This window comes from Jaculus jaculus, chromosome 1 (assembly GCF_020740685.1).
Source record: "Jaculus jaculus isolate mJacJac1 chromosome 1, mJacJac1.mat.Y.cur, whole genome shotgun sequence".
In the NCBI taxonomy this organism is placed as follows: Eukaryota; Metazoa; Chordata; class Mammalia; order Rodentia; family Dipodidae; genus Jaculus; species Jaculus jaculus.
The window spans coordinates 132,232,680-132,250,351 of NC_059102.1; the positions used below are offsets into that span (position 1 = coordinate 132,232,680).

The 17,672-nt window shown below is 51.0% G+C and overlaps 1 protein-coding gene across 6 annotated transcripts in view; it reads right to left on the minus strand.

Moving 5' to 3' along the window:
* Positions 1-3,082: 3,082 nt before the first annotated feature.
* The window catches only part of LOC101606490 (DAB2 interacting protein), a 191,541-nt gene continuing 176,951 nt past the window's right edge, over positions 3,083-17,672 (minus strand). For 3 of the 6 annotated variants that reach the window (XM_045142021.1, XM_045142004.1, XM_045142031.1), the window contains 6 exons: positions 16,739-16,917; positions 14,225-15,116; positions 13,374-13,526; positions 11,190-11,383; positions 6,849-6,936; positions 3,083-6,228 (listed from right to left, as the gene is read on the minus strand). In XM_045142021.1, the coding sequence (XP_044997956.1) occupies positions 6,061-6,228; positions 6,849-6,936; positions 11,190-11,383; positions 13,374-13,526; positions 14,225-15,116; positions 16,739-16,917 (1,674 nt within the window). In that variant the 3' untranslated portion in view covers positions 3,083-6,060. The remainder of the gene's footprint in view (positions 6,229-6,848; positions 6,937-11,189; positions 11,384-13,373; positions 13,527-14,224; positions 15,117-16,738; positions 16,918-17,672) is intronic. The other 3 variants (XM_045142014.1, XM_045142008.1, XM_045142022.1) reach the window with 3 other exon arrangements.

The window sequence follows — 17,672 nt, forward strand, 5'->3', positions numbered from 1 at the left end:
TAAAAATAACTTAATGGGCTGGAGAGAGGACTCAGTGGTTAAAGGCACTTGCTTGCTAAGCCTGGCAGCCTGGGTTTGTTTTCACAGTACTCATATAAAGCCAGCTGCACAAAGTAGCGCATGGATCTGGAGTTGGTTTGCAATGGTAAGAGGCTCTGAAGTGCTTATTTTATTGCTTCTCTCTCCTTGCAGATAAATAAATTTATAAAGTTACGAAGTTAAAAAAATAATTTAGTATGGCAGGGAAGATGGCTCAGTCTTTAAAAGTGCTGATTTGCAAAGCCTGAGGCCTGGATTCAATTCCACAGTCACCCACGTAAAGCTGGATGGACATTCATTTGCAGCAGTAAGAGACCCTGGTGCATCCATACATACATGCACAAATAAAATTTTAAAAAGTAATTTAATAAGCTTGGGGGCCAGCTGTCATGATGCTGGCCAGTGCCATGCAGGCTTCTCGGATAGAGGTCGTCAGCAGTCTTGCTCAATGGTGGATCCACCCTGTATGCTACACAACTGACCAACCAGGCAAAACATGCCCACTAGCACAATAGTGCATGGCTGTTATGGGGTCACCAAATACTCTGACTGGATCTGAGGCCCACTCTGCAGGAGGGAATTCATGCCTGGTACTGAAACCTAGTTAATGCCTATAGCTGGAAGGCCTGTTGTTTGGCTGAATGGGTATATTGTGTTCATCAAATTGCTCTCTAAACATTTATCTTATGTGTATGCCATAGATTAGTTCTGCTTACACTGTTGGTCAAACTTGGAGGAGGTGGTGGTGACTACCAAGAAAGGCTCAAAACGAGTCAAACTACTGAAAGTAAGTGGCTGCTGAATCGTCAGTGCTAAATGAGATCTCTTAATCATGTCCTCCAAGGTTAAGGGAACATTACAGAAGGAGTACAAAGAATGTTAGAACCAGAGAATGGGAAGCAGTACTTTAGGAAACCGTCTCCAGACATGAAGTGGCCAGTATGACCACTTCATGACCTCACAGTGGCTGTCGTTACCTCACAGCACCTGCACATCTGAGCCTATCAACATTTTGTGATGGATGATGGAAGAGCTTTTTTTTTTTTAAGTCTTAAACCAGGTGTGATGACTTTAATCCCAGTACTCAGGAGGCTGAAGGAAGAGGATCTCTGTGAGTTTAAGGCCAGCCTGAGATCAAACAGTGAATTCCAGGTTAGCCTGGGCTAGAGTAAGACCCTACCTTAAAAAAAAAATAGCCATCAAAATAGAAAATGGAAGTGGGGCTAATTGAAAAGAAGGGGTTCAATGGAAGAGGTGGGGGAGGAGGGAAAATGGGAGGGAATTATGATCAATTTACATTATATCCATGTGCTTGTGAATGGAAATTGTCATTAAAAAGGTTTTAAAAGAAGCTTGGCTGAGAGAGAAAAGACAACACAGCTTGGAGCTGATGAAGAGCAGGTGGAGACCTGGTAGGAGGCTGAGGTTATAGCTTAGTGGTAGAGCACTTGCCATGCATGTTCAAGGTCCTGGGTTCAATCCACAGTCCTGTGTAAAAAAAATAATATTAATAATACACTAAAGCAAGTATAGAAATGGTTGGGCATGGGTCATACATCTGTTACCCAGTATTCAGGAAGCTGAGATAGGAGGGTCTTGAGTTTAGGGTCAGCCTGCCTGCACTACATAGTGAGGCCCCTGTCTCCTAAATAAATAAATAAGAGGAAGGAAACATAGCCAGGGACATAAGGAATGGAGGAGAGGCAGAAGGTTCAAGAAGAATAAAGGAAGCAGGAGGTGGGGATATAGGGACCTGCTGAGGGCCGTCTTGAGAAGCAGGGCACCTCTCCTCCCTTGAGGAGGGCTACGGTGTGACACTGGGACCCTCCATGTGGTAGGAGGTTTGGCTCTCAAAGGAGAGAGCTGCAGCTGGGTGGCTGAGAGGCACAAGCTTGCAGTAAGAGGGTGGAGATGGAAGACTTACCGGTGATTTTCCTTCTCCTCAGGGCTCAGCCCCTAGGCACGGCTGTTGGGTAGGCCCAGGACTGAAGTGCTCAGTGAATGTTGTTGAGAGGGCCTGCACTTGTCGAGGAAGGGCTGGACACAGGGGAGGCCCAGAGGCTGGCCTGGAAGGCAGCTGCACTGACAATGCTTTGCTAGACCAGGGAAGGAGTAGCCAAGGGTTGATCCAGGAATGGCTGGAGTGGGGAGGGGTCCTAGTAAGAGAGGCCACGGAGTTGGACAGGAGGCTGCACTTACCCAGGGCTCAGTCTTACCTGGAGCTAGAGGATCTGCCTTTCAATTGTTGATTTGACCATATACATCTCTGCCCTCCCCAAGAACCTCAGCTCGTGTCTGTTTCGTTTCTGAGGGGTTGTCCTTATCCCTGTATTCAGACTCCGTGTGCTCAGCCCTGGATTACTGTGCCCTAAAGATAGGACCCCAGATGCTGAGATGCTGGGCAGAGCTACTGGATTTTCATGTGGCAGGTGTAGCTAAAGGGCCTTTGGGTAGGTTCATTCCTACCACTGGGCTCTGCCTGGCTGGTGGGTCTGACTCAGGATCCCAAGTTGGCCTTTCCAAGTGCTGAGAGCCTTTGGTCCAGTGCAGTCATGACATATTGCTGATCCTGAGCCAACCTTTTGAACTCCCTGATCTTTTCCCTCCTGGAGCCAGATTTCAAGAGATGGGAGAGGACTTCATCCTGGCAAGAGTAATACAGGGAGTACTCTCTCTCCCAGGAGACAGTGGGCCAGTGAAGGCTCACTGTCCAGGACACGGAGCCAGGGAAAGAAGGGTCTTTAAAAGATAAGCTGCAGCCAGGCGTGGTGGCGCATGCCTTTAATCCCAGCACTTGGGAGGCAGAGGCAAGAGGATCATTGAGAGTTTGAAGCCACCCTGACACTACATAGTTAATTCCAGGTCAGCCTAGACCAGAATGAGACTCTACCTTGAAAACCCAACCACTTCCTGGTGCAGACCCCCAGTATAGGAGGGGGATTGATCCAGGTCACCGGGCTTAGAAAAGAACACCACCAGCCTAGGGCTCAGTTACCCCTATAAAATCACCTAGGATAGAACTGAATAGAGAGGCGAGTCAGACTTAAAATAGCTAAATAAATCTTTAATATTTCTAATTGCAAATGTACAGAAATTGCACAGCCACACAGAGTCTTAGAACACCAACAACTTCTCTGTACATTATTACATGGTTAAAAGTCATGGCCAGAGAGGAGCTCCAGCCAACTCCAACATTTGCATTTTTTTTCCTTTTCACATACTTACAAAAGGGGGCAGCTGGGTGTGGTGGGGGACAGGGTGGCCTTGTGGCTGAGTGTGTAGAAAAGAGGGGCTGGCTCCCTGGACAGTCTGGCTCTCAGACAGATGGGTATGAGGGAGCGGTATCCCTCAGGCAGGTGCTGGGGGTGCATGTGGAGCTCTGGCCCTGGTCCCCACCCCCCTCCTGGGCAGTCAGAGAAAGTCTTCACTCATAGGAGGTTTGGCAGTTTCCTTCACCCTGAACATACAAGTTGAGTAAAAAGGTCGGGCTTCTGTGTTGGCAGAGGAGAGACAGCTCTAGCAGAGCTTGGGTCATGGTGACTAGGGAGCCCTGGAGTCTGGACTTCCCCAAGCAGGGCTTGTCCTTCCTCAAGGACTCCTGGCAATCCCAACCCTGACTGCACAATTGAGACCAGCCCTGGGCATGTGGGCAGGAGGATGCTTTACTGACCCACTGGGGCATGTGCTCCATCAGCCTCCCCCCAGACAGCACACTGCAAAGCCCACAGATCAATGCTACTGGTAGGAAAAGACACGAACACCCAGATTGCAAAGCTCTTTGTCCTGCCCAGCACAGTTCTCTCTAGGTGCCAACATGAATCATGAGAGCAGCGGTCCCAGCCAGCCCTTGCAGCACCAGGACTAAAGGACTATATACATCCCTTGGGTGAAATAGTTACATTACAGTCAAAACACCAAAAACATTTACAAAAATTCGGCAGACTTGCAATTAAGATAAAAATCTGAGGAGAGTCTGTACACTTTTACAGTTTTTGCACTAGGTAAATAAGGCTCTCAGCCTGAGAGCTAACAACCCCGCCAGAGGGGCCACAGCATCTGGCCCTGCGCCCTCCTGTCCAGGCCTGGGGACCTCCCCATATTGCTAGGAGGCGCTCAGTCCGAGGTCGCTCTTTGCTCTTTATGAGGCATGGGAGGGAAATAGTGTGGCTGGGGAGGAGAACAGGGCTCCCTGGGCAGTAGAAGGACAAGACTGGGCCTAGGCCCTGCCCAAGAGGCCACCCTGGCTGAAACACACAGGTGCAGGGGTGTGGACAGGAGTGGAGCAGGAAGGAGTGATAGATAGCAGGACCTCGCCCCACTTCCTTCCTTCCTGACCCTTGATAGCCAAGCCCTCATTTCACTGGCATCTGTCTGTAGCCTGTTACAGGTTACAGCTAAAAGCCCTTCCCAGAGCATCTGCTCTTGCCTGTTCACAAGCTCAGGATGGGGTGCAGCATGTCTGGGCCATCCCCTCAGCACTTCCACACTTCCTAGCAGGGACTCCAGGGGCAGAGGTGCAGCTTCTGTAGTTTGTTTAGCCTTGGCTCGGCTGCCTGGGCAAAGGCCCCAGCTCCTGCTCTAGGTGACCTAGAGCCAAGGTCCTGGTCTCTAGGGTGTGGGAACAGATGGGAATAAGAGAGACCCAAGCTCCTGCCAACAATCTCTGTCCCCCAAAGGGGTGGGGAGGGGCAGATAAGCTACAGAACAGCCTAGAGCTGAGGAAAACCAGCCCCAGCAGTGGGGTATGCCCCTCCCCTGGCTGCAGTGCTTGGGTCCTTGGCTGGGGATGGGAAGGGTGAGGAGAGGCGGCTGCACACACGGGGCCTGGTGCAGGCTGCTGCTGTCTTGGAGAGGAAGCAAGTCTAACATCCTCCAGGGCCGCTATTTCCCATGCAGTGCGCACGCTCAATTTAAAAGGCCCCTGTGTTCCAGCAAGCGAGCAAGCGGGCTTTTGTTTCTAATGCATACTGTGAAAGGAAAAAAAATCACAGTTATCCACCTTCTCAGGGCCTGCAGGCCTTAGAATTCTTCTTTCACACCACAGAGGAAATGTCACCTTTCCAGAGTGAGCACTAGCTGGCCACTCCCCACAGAACCACTGTGCCTGGATGCACTAGGGCCCTGGAGAAGGCAGCTATAATGAATGCACAGTGCCATCTGGCCAGCCCTGCCCCGTTTGGGGCATCTGGGATCCCAAGAGCATGAGTCTAGGTCCACACATAAGTGGCTGGGTCTGAGATCCTCCCCACAGGTAGGAGAGCCCAGAAGAGAAAGTTTGATTCTCACTGGTCTGTTTGGCAATGCAACTAAGGAAGGGAAGGAGGTGGAGGGTGACAAGTATAGGACACATACAGGAGCAGGTGAGTCCTCAGTTCTGCACAGCCAGGAAGGGTCCCTGAAAACAAGTGGCATGCAGTGGCAGGAGCTAGAGTAGAAATGGGCAGTGGCCACAGAATCCCTGCCTGTGTTCTCCCCACTGTCTCCCTGTCTGCCAACCATTTCATCTGGACCCAGGTCTCCCAGGGCAGAGGCCTGGGGGCCACAATCCTGGGCCCTAGGAGGAGAAGGGAACCTGCAAGAGTGGCTCCCAGCCCTTACTCAACCCTCTCCAGATCCCTCTACAAGCAGCTCCTTCCCTTTAGGGTATGGGGTACATGTGCCTGGCTGGCCAAGGAGGAAAAGGTGACACACACCAAATTCAACAACTGACAGACACATTTGGCAGGCCCTTGCTCCCTCGAGATTGTTCCCACTCCCCAGCGTGCAGTCTCTTCTGCCTGCACCCAGACACACTTCTTGGGTGGGTGGGAGAGGAGAGCGGTGAGCTGCTGTGCACGTGGGCCTCCTGCATCAGTCTCTGGGCTCCCTCTGTGCTGCCTCCCAGACAGCATGCGAGGGGAGGGGAGCAGAGCAGAGTGCCTTGGCCTCCTGCCACCAGCATAGGGCGCCTCCCAGTTGAGACCCTGCCCCGGGCCACCACAGTCCCCCTCTCCTTGGGGAGGTTCCTCCCCTCCGGCCTGGTTAACAATTGCTGCTGTTTCTGAACTCGCCGTTTTCAGTGATCTGCAATTTGGTGGGGTTGGTGGGGGAGACGCCGTTACGGGCTTGCATGCTGTACCTCTCTTTCAGCTGCGTCAGGGCGCTCATGAGGCGGGCATTGGCAGCGTCCAGGGAGGCGATGCGCTTCTCCTGTGGGCACGGAGGGTGTTAGTGGCACATGAGACCATGGGCACGAAGGAGCAGGGAGGGAAGGCCAGGGTGTGTACCTGCTAAGTGTGGGAAAGGCCCCAGGCTGTGGAAGGTCTGGCAGCAGGGATGTGGTCTGAGGGAAGGGTTCTGCACAACTATAGACCCAGACTTTGTCACCTGCTTCTCATGCCAGACAGTGCAAATCAACTGGCACTACTGGCCATGTGAGGGCAAGCACCCACATTATGTGTGCACGTGAAACCCAGAGGTCCCAGCTCCTGGTCTGCGTAGTTTATAGTCTGAGCAGGCCTATTAGTTCCTGGGCCACTGGCAGAAAAGAAGACCACCCTCAAGTAAAGGAACTGGGGGCCAAAATCTCCTGTGTGTCTTCATTCTCCACTGTTTAGAAGCCACGAGCTCCACTGCTCCCTCTGCCAGCCTGCTGTCACACCCAGGCCAGCCCAGTGGAAGACAGTATCTACATCGACCAAGTGCCCCACTGGAGGAGGGGCTGTCCTTCCTTTGCATACCCTGTGCTGGACTACAGGACTGACTTCTCAGAGTACAGACCCTAGTCTCCTAGTCCTCAACCTCTGCAATAAGGTGGCCAGAGCCCCCACCTGGGCATCGATGATCTTCTGCTTGGAGTCTACAGCTGCCTGCATCTCAGCATGGTCCTTCTTCAGCTCCTCCTCCACGGACATCAGCCTGTGGCCAGAGACAGAGAATCAAGAGGCACTGAAGGAGGAGAGGAGGATGCTGTGCAGAGTCCATCTCAGCTGCCACCCGCACCCCCCAGCAATTGTCACGGCTAGGCTGCTTTGTTCTGCAGCCCCTCAGTCCCGGCTCTTATCTCTGGGACTGTTTATTCCTTCTCTGATGTGCTTCCAGGAACCAACATGGATAGGGTGGTGTTGTTATAGGACTCATGGTGTAGAGGACAAGATGGAAGTCCTGGATGACTCTGGACACTCTTCTCCCCATATTCACTGAGGTGGTATGGGTCTTGTGCTGGCAATGATGGCACTGAGGTAAGGGAAGCCCACCCTGTCCCTCCAGGGGCTCAGCAGCCAGGACACCACACATAGGTAAGTAATTGTGCCTACAGAGCTACCATGCTGGAGAAAAGCTCAGGTCCATGGCACCAAGTGCAGCCAGCAACTACCTCCACTGGGGAGCAGCTCACATACCACAACCAGATTCCCAAAGGACAGGCATGCTGGAGGGGAGCAGGTAGAGGAAATGGGAGGAACTCCACATGCACGTGCTCTGGCTTGTACAGTCCTTCCTTGGGCCTCACCTTCCTCAGCTCTAGGGCGCCGTCATGATAGGTCACTTCTGCCTTCCTACCCTACACTCCATAGCTCCTATACCCATACTCATTTAAAAAAATGTTTTATTTATTTATTTATGAGAAAGAGAGAAAGAGAATGGGTGTACCAGGGCCTCTAACCACTGTAAACAAACTCCAGACACATGTGTTACCATGTGCATCTGGTTTACATGGGTCCCGGGAAACTGAAGCTGGGTCCTTAGGCTTTGCAGGCAAGAGCCTTAACCACTAAGCCATCTCTCCAGTCCCCACACTCTTTAAGCTGTCTGCCTCTGTACATGGCTGGTCCCACCTGACCTGGGAAATGAGGGTTCTACAGCCTCTAGCCTCAGCTACATCCATCTCATATCCCACTTTTTTCTCAGATGAGCTCAACCCCCACTATGACCTCATTTCCATCCTGACTCTCAGAAGTTCTCAATCCCAGCAGGCTTTTTCTAGATCTCACAGAGGCACTGACTCCAGGCAGTCTCTGTATCCCAAAACAGATGCCCCCCCCCACACCATATTTAAACAAACATAAAACTTTCAGCACCTGAGTAAAATACACAATGCCTGATAACCAACCAAAATTACCAAGTCTTTAGAGAAGTAGGAAAATAACCATAACCAGGAAAAAAAAAAATTAAGAAAGACTCAAATACCACAGTGCAAGTTTAATTCCCTACTACCCACATAAAGCCAGATGCACAGAAGTAGTGCATGCATCTGGACTTCACCTGCAGTAGGACAAGGCCCTGGTGTGTGTGTGTGTGTGTGTGTGTGTGTGTGTGTGTGTGTGTGTACTGTCTTTCCTCCCCCTCTCTACTTACAGATAAATAAATGAATTTTACAAAAGGATAGCTGTCATATACTCTACATGTCTAAGAAAATAGAAGACTGTTGGCCTAAGGAAAAAAATGTAAAGTTAAACCAAAATGAAACTCTAATGTAAAGTAGATATATTTGAAGTTAAAAAAAAATAGCAGTAGCAAATTTTGCTTGGGTTACCAAGAGAGTTTAAGGCTAACCTGGGAAACTTAGCGAGACCCTGCCTCAAAAATAAATACAAATGGAGATGGATGTAGCTCAGTGTCAATAATACTTGCCTAGCATGCATACTATTCTGGGTTCAGTCACTGGCCAGTAATGAAAAAAATACATCTGAACAAATGAGAAAGGAAACAACTCTCAGAGATGTGGGCAAGTAGGGAGAGGCCCACATGTGCCAGGAGTCCCGAAGGAAGAAGTGTGGGGGCAGCGGGGCTACGCACCTGCAAATCCAAGATAACAAACCTAAGAAACATAACAAACCTAAGAAACACAGCAGTGCATGTTATAATCAGACTAATAATCAAATTATTGCCAGCAACTTAAAAAAAGATTTTTGTGGTGCTGGGGATCAAATCTAGGGGCCTAGAGCATGCTAGGCAAGTGTTCTATGAACTACATACAACCCTAGACTACGAAAAAACATCCTTTAAACAGCTAGAGAAAAGACAGTGAGTACAGAGAAGATGACGGGGTTTCAGTTATAACCTACGGGTAGAGTTGAACCAGGCCCACATCACATACATAGTTCTGCTACAACATTAGTTGAAAAGTTGCAGTGAGATCATTTGGCAAAAAGCCTGATGCACTTATTATCTGCCCTTGAGGAAAACTTGCCAACTTCTGCCCTAGAGCAACAGGGAGATAAGTGAAGAAGCCAGTAAGGGGAAAAAATGGAGTAAAAGAATACAGTCCAAAGGAAAGCAAGAAGAAAGTAAGAGATGTTGTCAACAGGGAATAAACATGAAGATAACAGATTTCAACATAATTATGTTGATAATTATATCAGATATAAATACTTTAAACACTCCAATTAAAAGGCAAAATTGCCAGGTATAATGGCACATGCCTTTAGGAGGACTGATGTGAGTTCAAAGCTAGCCTGGGGCTACAGGTCAGCCCTGGGCTATAACAAGACCCTGCCTTAAAAAAAAAAAAAAAAAGCCCGAATTGTAAGGAAAAAGTTGACCCAGTAATAATGTATGTGGGAAAGAAGCTCTCTTTACACACACAGAAGGATATGAACACCTGCACACCCTCCCAAATGCATTATGTTGAAGCCAAACCCACAAAGAAATGGTGGCCTCTGGGAAGTGACTAGGACATGAAGTCTCCCTGTCCTTATAGGATCTATATCCTGACAAAAGAGGCAAGAGGGAGCTTGCCTGACACTTCTGCCATATAAGGACATAGCACCAAGGCACCATCTATGAAGGAGGATCACACTCAATGTAAAAGTACTTTGATCTTAGATACTGCAGCCTTCAGAGCCATGCACAGTACATTTCTGTTACTTATAAATTACTTACTTAGCTCAGGTATTTTGTTAACATAGCTTGGATGGACTGAGAAATGGGTTATAAGCACAGGGTGGAAAAGGATATGCCAGGCTAACACTATTCAAAGAGAGTTGGGGTGGCTAAATTAATAACCAGGTCAATTTCAGAGAAGCTAACATGGATTAGAATAACTGTCAATAGTGCACAATAATCCTAAAAGTATACACATCTAAAAATAAAACATGTGAATAAAGCAAAAACCAACAGAATAAAAGAAAAGAGGCATCTATAATCAAGATACCTCAATAGCCCTTTCTCAGGAGCTGATGCAGTAAGTACTGGGCAGAGCCACGTAGAAGACCTGAACAACACACTCAAACAAACTGACCTAATGAAATTTACATACTGATGGAAATACAGTAGGATTGCCTAGTAGAAATAAATGTGTCAAGAAAGCAGCTCAGAGAATGGACACGAGGAGGTAGTGGTTAGGCAGGGACCTTGCACAAAAGAAGCTAAGACCAGAGCTGGAGGTCAGGTGGTCTTCTTGTCACCTGGGTTCTGCTTGTGCTAATCACTTATAAGGAACAAAACCACAGGTATAGGAAGCAAGCAACAGGAGAGAAATGGTCGAATTAGGAGCTGCGAAGGGTACATGTTATGGACAAAGCATAAGCCAAATGGGAGCTCCCTGGCTATGGCACACTGACCCAGGGAGGCCTCTGAGACTACGCAAATAGGCAAGCTATAAATCAAGCACCTTTCCTCTTACACCTGGTGTTACTGCCTGTGAGGAATCGTAGGGATGGCTACTTGGTGGGCGGGCCTGGAAGCTGCATTTGGACTGCAGACACCAAAGAAGGCATGCCAATTCTAACCCCGGAAGGAGAAAGAGAAGAGAGGGCCATCAAATGAAATGACCGCAGACTCTCCCCAGATAACCCAGGCACCTGGAAACTTGACAGATCCCAAACTGACATGGCCACCACCCTCCTCCCCACCTGTCACCCTGACACACCCACCTTTCTGCTCTGGGCAGAACTGTGTTATTTTGTCCTTCCTCCCCCGTTACCTATTACTTCTGCTCTGAACGGGGTCCTCAGCGTCTTTGCTGATATCTGCAATCCAGCTTCTAAACTCCCCTGAGAGTCTGCCAAGACACCCAGCTCCTTACTCCTGAAGGAGCTGGGGCTGGCTGATCCAGCCTCACCCCTGCCCTGTTCTCCCACCACTCTATCACCTGCCATAGTCCTTCCTTCTCATTGTCCCTTGGCAGAGAAGTAACGCCCCTAGGCCAGACTGAGGCTTGCCATCCTCACCTACTGATGATGCCCTTCATCTGGATGTCCTTGTCCTCTTGCTGGCGTCGCAGGCGCTCCTCGCCCTCTTCCAGCCGCGCCTGGTACTCTAGCACCAGCTTCTGTGTTGTCTCCTCCTGGCACTTGAACAGAGTCTCATACTCCTCCAGCTTCTTGGTGGAGATTCGCAGCTTGTCTTGGAGCACTGCCAGGTCCTGGCGGGAGGGCATTGTGCCATGGGCACAGCACCCAGGACAAAGAACACAGCCTCGTCGGCCCGAGCAGAATGCAAGAGAGCAAACCCAACAGGAAATGGCCCAGCAGCTGTGATGAAACTCAAGCCTATGCCTCCCAGATCCCTTTATGGCCCCTCAGTAGACCTGTATGGTCAGGAGCAGGATGAAGTTCAACCCAAGTCTCAAAAGTGAAGGCTTGGGCTAGAGGGATGGCTTTAGTGGTTAAGGCGCTTGCCTGCAAAGCCTAAGGACCCAGGTTCAACTCCCCAGTACCCATGTAAGCCAGATGTACAAGGTGGCACATGCATCTGAAGTCTGATTGCAGTGCACTCATTCTCTCTCTCTGCCTCTTTCTCTCTTTCAAAAAAAGTGAAGGCTTGGGCTGGAGAGATGGCTTAGCGGTTAAGCGCTTGCCTGTGAAGCCTAAGGACCCCGGTTCAAGGCTCGGTTCCCCAGGTCCCACATTAGCCAGATGCACAAGGGGGCGCACATGCCTGGAGTTCTTTTGCAGTGGCTGGAGGCCCTGACACGACCATTCTCTCTCTTTCTATCTGCCTCTTTCTCTCCTCTGTCACTCTCAAATAAATAAAATAAACAAAAATTTTTTTTTAAAGTGAACCTTACATTTTTATAATAAACCCTATACATTCAGTGAAACTCTTAAAAGCAAGTGCAATAGAGGAGGGGCCCATTTGAGGTGACAGTCCAATACAGAATAACCAAACAGTAGGATTAGACCCTGGCCTCACAGTCCCTACCTGACCCTAACACCTTAGAAGCAAGGGCACCAATGGTGTGAGGACATGAAAACAGGAGGGAGGGGAAGGCAAAGCAGGGTTGCTGAGGCTCTCTGGACATGATTCAGCCTCTGAGAAGAAGGGAATCATGAGTCATGCTAGAAGCTGCATGGGGTGTAAGAGGTGTCCATACAGGGAAGCAGGGGCAGCCCCAGAAGCAAGAGGGGCCAGACACATGAGTACAGTGAGGCAGGGAATTTGGGGGCCAAGTTTCCTTACTCCCACCTGACCTATGCCTGGCTGTGTGCCTCATCTGAGTCCATTTCACATAACTGAAGGAAAGTAGCTAGTTGGGGTGGACCAAGGGGGGTGGTAAAGGGTAGCAAATGTGGCATGGAGATGGACTCACCATTCAAGGTAGGGGACAGGGAGTATTGCCACTCTGACTCTAGACCTCTGCTCATATACTACAGACCTCTCTAGGGCTCCAAGGATAAAGCACCCAGTGGCAAATGGGAAGGTGGCAGCTTTCTTGGGGGACCTTGCTTGGAATCCTTCACTTACATGGGCTTTGGCCTCCATGGGAAGGCCAGGGCTGACCACTCACAGGTCTAGGGAAGCTGCCATAACTACTCCATATCTAGATGGCAGTCCAAACATCCCACTACACCAGGAAAGTCTAGAGGTTCTTTTAGAATCCAGATTTCCTCAGGAACTAAGAAACATCACACTGGTAATCTGGCCTCATCCCTCACACTGGTAACTCTGCAGTGTCCGCCCTCGTCCCAGGGGAAGGTGCTTCAGAGGTCTGCTCGCCCAGTAGTCATGGAGAGCCCTGTCCCTGGCTCCTCATGCCTGCGGTTCCCTAAGGGTCTCCGAGGTCTCTCGAGCACTCACTCCTCAAGTCTTAGATCTTCATCATCTCCGAAGCCTTAAGTCTCCTGCAGCAAGGAGGCCCTCAGAATTCCGACTGTCAGGCCCTAGTATACCTGCATCAACTCCAGCTAACTCTGATGTGCAACTCGTACTGGAAACCTTAGGTCCAAGTGAAGTCCCTCTTGCCACTTTCTTTCCAGTGTACTGGCTGCTGTCTTCACATGGGACAGGAGTGGGAGGGGACTGGCCATCACAAGAACAAGCAGTACCACCTTACTGAGGGCTCTCGGGAGAGATGCCCACCAGTGCTGGTGGAGCCAGCCCACCCTGCCCGCCCAGCCCGGGATCAGCTTTACCTTTTCTGCTTGGCTGAGCTCCTCCTTACTCCTTAGCCTATCCCTGTGGGGGGGGTCTGGGCCCAGGCCCTCGTCTTCTAACAACTGTGCATTCATGGTCAAGAGCCAAGCAGCTGTGCGGTCCAGGGCATTGGGGCTCACAGGTGAAGGGCCCTATAATGAAACACAGCTGTGAGAGGCTGTGGGGAGGTTGAGAGAAGGCAGGGCAAGGATGGACACTAGGAAGCCACAGGCTTGGGAAGAGAGGTGACCTGCAGTTTCCTGAGTGCCTATTCAAAGACATCTGCCTCCTTGATGGCAGCCAGAGCCAGCCAGTAGCTCAGGTGGTCTCAGAGTACCATACTCTGCCATCACTGGGGCGCTGGGGCAAGCCCAGGTGAGAGGTGGTGGGTAAGAGGTAGTCAACCCATTATACATTCAGCCATGTCCTGCCTTTGGGTGATAGGGATCATCCACTTTCCAGACAGCTTTGCACAGGGACTAGCTCAGCCAGTGCAAGAGCTTTGGTAGGAATGTAGGACTGGAGTAGGTCAGGTAGGCTTGGGCTCTGGGCAAGGCCTTCAATAGGCAGAGAGCTAGACATGAACAAGACTCCTCCTTGCTCTCTGACCCAGCCTGACCATGAGGACCTGGCAGACAGGCTTGGTGTTAATTGAGGCTTCAGAGACCCTGGTTTCCAGCAGCCAGGGGAGTGTGCATGGTAGGCCAGTGGATGGACACGGCCAGACACGGCCCCACTTAGCATGGAATGGCAGCTGGATAACACATGAGGTGAAATGATCAAGGAGCATGACATGGGATGTGACTCCCAGTTGGCCTAGAACCCCGCCCAACCCTGCTTTAGTGCTGACCTGCTTGTGGACAGCACGTGGCTTCAGCTCTGGGCTATCCCCCTTGGAAGAAGAGGACTGCTGTCGTAGCCGGGCACCGGGGCCAGCCCAGTCAGGTGATGCAGATGCTAGGGTTCCACTTGAAGGTCGTGGGTACTGCAAGGTGCTTAGCAGAGTAGGGGGTGTCCGGCCCCGGGGGGCAGGAGGTGGTGGGGGTGGTGGTGGGGGTGGTGGCTGGTCAATCCTTCTCTGGGGACCAGCACTATTTTGCCGTGGCACTGTGGGCTGCCCGCCCTTCTCAGTCAGTGACATCTGCCTCCGTGCCAGCTCACCAGGCCGCCGTGCCAGCTCCTCTGCAGCAGCACTGAAACTTCCCAGCTTGGCAGCAGCTGCCAACTCTTCACTGTTGCTGTGGGAGCTAAGGGAGCTGTGGCCCTCAGAGCCCGAGTCACCAAGGCCACGGGGTGATAGTGGCAAGCCCGCTGCCATCTGGTACACAGGGTTCTGGAAGGAAAGTGGAGCCAACAACTGGGGCCGGCCTGGTGCGCCCTCCGAGGTGCCTGGTGTGGTTGGTGTCTGGCCTGCCCGCCGCACTGTGGCCAGCCCTGCCAGGCTCACTGGAGCTGCTCGGGCTGGCCACCCAGCCACCAGCTGAGTTGTAGGTGCCTGCCCGTCAGCAGGGAGGATGTCTGGGCCTGCTGGGGAGCCCACCTCCCCATCCAGCGTGCGGGCATCTTGGAGGTCCACCATAGACAGGCTCTTGCTGCCGTTGGCCATCTGGAGATCAGGCTCGTTGGCTTCTGAGTAGCTCGAGCTGCGAGCAGGTGAAGGCTGGACCCCGGAGGACCTTGTGACAAAAAACAAGTCCTTGTTTTCGGGGGTTGGAGACGGTAACCGGGTGAAATCTATCAGACTGCAGGGAGACAAGCACACACAGGGAAAGAAGGGGAAAAGAAGAACTGTGAATGCAGCCATGCCGGTTCAAACCAACAGCACCGCCAACCTGCCACGGCCTGACAGCCTGAACCAGGGCTGTGGAGGGTCAGCTGCATGGTAAAAGGGGGAAAGGTCACAGGGCTGCTAGTGAGATAGCTGTTGTCTAGCCAGCCCTGCTAGTTCCAGACCAGACTGCCTGGCAGGTCCTCTCCCTGCTCAGCTGTATCTTGCCACACTACATGCTGGGGTCTGACATACTCTGGAAAATTTCCCTTAGCTAAACTCAACCACACAGCTTGGAGGCTCTCTGCCATCCCGGGGTGCTCAACTGTAAACTCCAATTTTAGTCACTGGGGCTCCTTCTGCTTCTTGCCTCTTGTTTCTAGTCAGCCTGATAACTTGAGTGGGGGCCTGGCAAAGCCTCCCCTTCCTTGCCTTCTGATGCCACTCTGTTTGAGCAGCAGTTGGGGGCTGATATTTATGGTTAATAAAAAACAAACAAATAAGGAACCAGAGGAGTCATCAAGAGCAACAGGCAAATGGGCAGGTCAGAATCCCCACAGAAGGCTATAACCTCCCTCAGTTTACCAAGGGTCCAGCATGCCTCCTCCCTCCCTCCAACCCTGTCTGTAGCTTGTCTCTGGGGGTCAAGCACAGCTATGGAGGGGCCAGGTGGGCTGTGCAGGGAAGAACATGCAGGATGACCAGGGTTCTGAGTAGGCAAGCAGCAGCTGGAACGTGGGGAGATTAACATGGCCAGAGTCAGCTGGGCCTCTGATCAACAGACACCAAGCCTCAAGACAAGGCAGCACAGGCACTTAGAGCCTCAGCACTCAGGGACAAAGAAGGGCTAGATGAGAGCATGCCACCCTTCAACCCCCCCAACCTGCTTCAAAGCTGGGGTTTCTACCACTTCAGAATGAGACCAACTCCCCACCCTGCCTGTCTGGCTTCATCCTTATAAGCTGGTCTACAAAGGGTTCCTGGCAGGGAGGAGTAGGGCATACAGTTCAACATAAACTTCAAGCTTTATTTTGACCAAATGGTCCCATTTTGCCTTACACCTTCACAGGCATCTGCCTTGAACTCTATTGTTGTTGGGTTCACTAAGCAAGTTGAGGGCACAGGGCTCAATGAGACTAGGAATATGACTCTTAGAGCCTATAGTCACTCAAACTCATAAAGCTCAGGAATACCAGAATAGGTGCATCTTCAACAAGTACGGGGGTCTGGAAATGCTTCAGGGGCTTGGGCTCAGTAACTGCTCCCAAACACAAGTTCTTTCTTTAGTCCTTTGCTTATGCTTGGCCTTGAACCTAAGAATTTTTCCCCCCAGAGAAGCAGAAAGGCTACTTCTCCAGAAAAGGCTCAAAAGCTACCATAACACCTGCCTTGGGAAACTTTCCCTGACTCACCCCAAATGAAGGTTTATGGCTTAGGGCCTGTCTCACATACTTTGAGTCTCACCTGGCTTGTTTCATAAGCCTCCACACTCTACAAGTCTATGTGGGCATACTTTCCCCCATCTGAGACCACAGACAGGCCACTTCTAATCTGCATGCAAGTCTCATTATGCCTGGCACACTTGGAAGCTCTTACCCAGAGAGATCATTCTCAATCACCATCTTCTGCAGCCCAGCTGAGATGCTGCTGCTGCCAGAGCCTGGTGTGGAGGCCAGGTCACTGGTCCCAGGGAGCTGCCCACTGCCTGGGGTGCTCAGTGCTGTATGGACATCCCTCAGGATCCGAGGCAGGGGTCCCAGTTTGGACACGATGCTCTGCAAAGATGGTAAAATGCAGGAGTGACCTACTGGGGGCACAAAGGGATACTAAGAGTGCTACAAAACTCACTCTCTATGGCTCAAAGCCACCAAGGAGCCCATGAGTAATGCAGAGGCATGTCCTCCATCAACAAGGAAGAAAGAACACAGCCCTCTGTAAATCTGTCTTGGTTACAGCACCCAGATACTGTTAGGGCAGGAGGACAAGGCATCCTGGCCTGAGGCAAGTTTCCCTGGCTCTGGTGCCTCCACAGAGAAGAAAGCAAACCAACTGCAATTTACAGAATCACACACCTCACGCCATCTGTGGGAGTCTTCTCCTACTAGTTACCCCATAAAGAGGATGGACATGATTCCTTCTGATACTGAACCTATGGAAATGGGCCAGGCACAGAGCAGACACCCCAATGTGTTGGTCAGACAAGAAGGCAGTACTTGGGCCCTTTGGATCCTCACTGTCACAGCTTAGACATGGTGCACAGGATTCTGGGCCAGGGCTGAACTGAGGGAGGTAGGTGCTCTTTTGCAGTAGGAATCCTGGCACGAGTAAGTGAAAGCCAAGTGTAAAAAATCTGCAGTCAATATGAAAGACTTGTAGAGGCAAACAGTATCTTCTCAAATCCTTGTCACACCCTATCACCTGTGTGACAAAGCTGATTACTTTCTGTATTTCCTAACTGGTTTTGCAACTGATGGGATAGTGATCAGTATGGGGGGGGGGGTGCTCAGTGAATGGTGGCAGCAAGTAACTG